The sequence below is a fragment of the Echinops telfairi genome, unplaced genomic scaffold, assembly GCF_000313985.2.
Source record: "Echinops telfairi isolate 266 unplaced genomic scaffold, ASM31398v2 ScPeMD7_2010;HRSCAF=2546, whole genome shotgun sequence".
Classification (NCBI taxonomy): domain Eukaryota; kingdom Metazoa; phylum Chordata; class Mammalia; order Afrosoricida; family Tenrecidae; genus Echinops; species Echinops telfairi.
The window spans coordinates 16,443,020-16,443,842 of record NW_022105908.1 but is presented as its reverse complement, the minus strand read 5'-3'; the positions used below and the strand labels follow the sequence as shown (position 1 = coordinate 16,443,842).

At 61.0% G+C, this 823-nt stretch overlaps 1 protein-coding gene across 1 annotated transcript in view; it reads left to right on the top strand.

The window, feature by feature from the left end:
• Positions 1-373: 373 nt before the first annotated feature.
• Positions 374-823, top strand: part of MED9 (mediator complex subunit 9) — a 13,120-nt gene continuing 12,670 nt past the window's right edge. The window contains exon 1 of the mRNA XM_004712950.2: positions 374-607. Within this exon, the coding sequence (XP_004713007.1) occupies positions 384-607 (224 nt within the window). The 5' untranslated portion in view covers positions 374-383. The remainder of the gene's footprint in view (positions 608-823) is intronic.

Here is an 823-nt window from a genome sequence, read left to right as displayed (position 1 = left end):
CTGGTTTCTTCAGGTGACCTTTACAAGAGGACTCTGCCCAATGGACCGTCTCTTAGGATTTCCAGCGTTCCTTGCGTTGGAACCCGCTTTGTCAGAGGAACATAAATTAAAAGACTGTGTCCTATCCTTAAATAAATCTATTTCTATTTCAAAATTTAGCCACAATTTTAGGCCGCCCCAGAGCAGCCACGAGCGTCGCGTCAAATCAGAAGGAGCCTTTGCCCCGCCCCGCCCACTCCACATCGCCCCGCCCATTTCTCTGGTGCGCACGCGCCAGAGCCTCCGGCGGGCGCGCGGTGGTGACGTCCACAGCCAGCGACGCCTCCCGGCGGGTTGAGCCGCCGGTCCCTGCGGGTGGAGGAGGCTGAACCTCGAGCGGCGCCATGGCCTCTGTCGGTGTGGCCGCCGGGCGTCAGACGGAGGATGCGTTACCGCCGCCTGTTGAGGCGCCGCTGCCCGAGACAAAGCCGCTGCCGCCGCCTCAGCCGTCCGCTCCGGTCGCCGCGCCTCAGCCACCGCCGTCGCTCGCACCGAGACCCCCGTCGCCTGCGGGCGTGAAGGAGGAGAATTACTCCTTTTTACCTTTGGTTCACAACATCATCAAATGGTAAGGGTCTAGAAGAGGACCGGCCGCGACCCTCCCTCCTGCTGCGTGTCGCAGTGGTGTCAGAGCCGAAAGAGGCCTAGCGCTGCGCCCATTTGACAGATGCGGAAACTGGGACCCAGGGGGGAAGCAGCCTTTCCCAGGACAAGCAGGCCCCTCCCGTGAATTCCGCAAACGCCCTGAGCCCTGAGGTTTGCCGGACCTCTTTTTTTTTTTTTT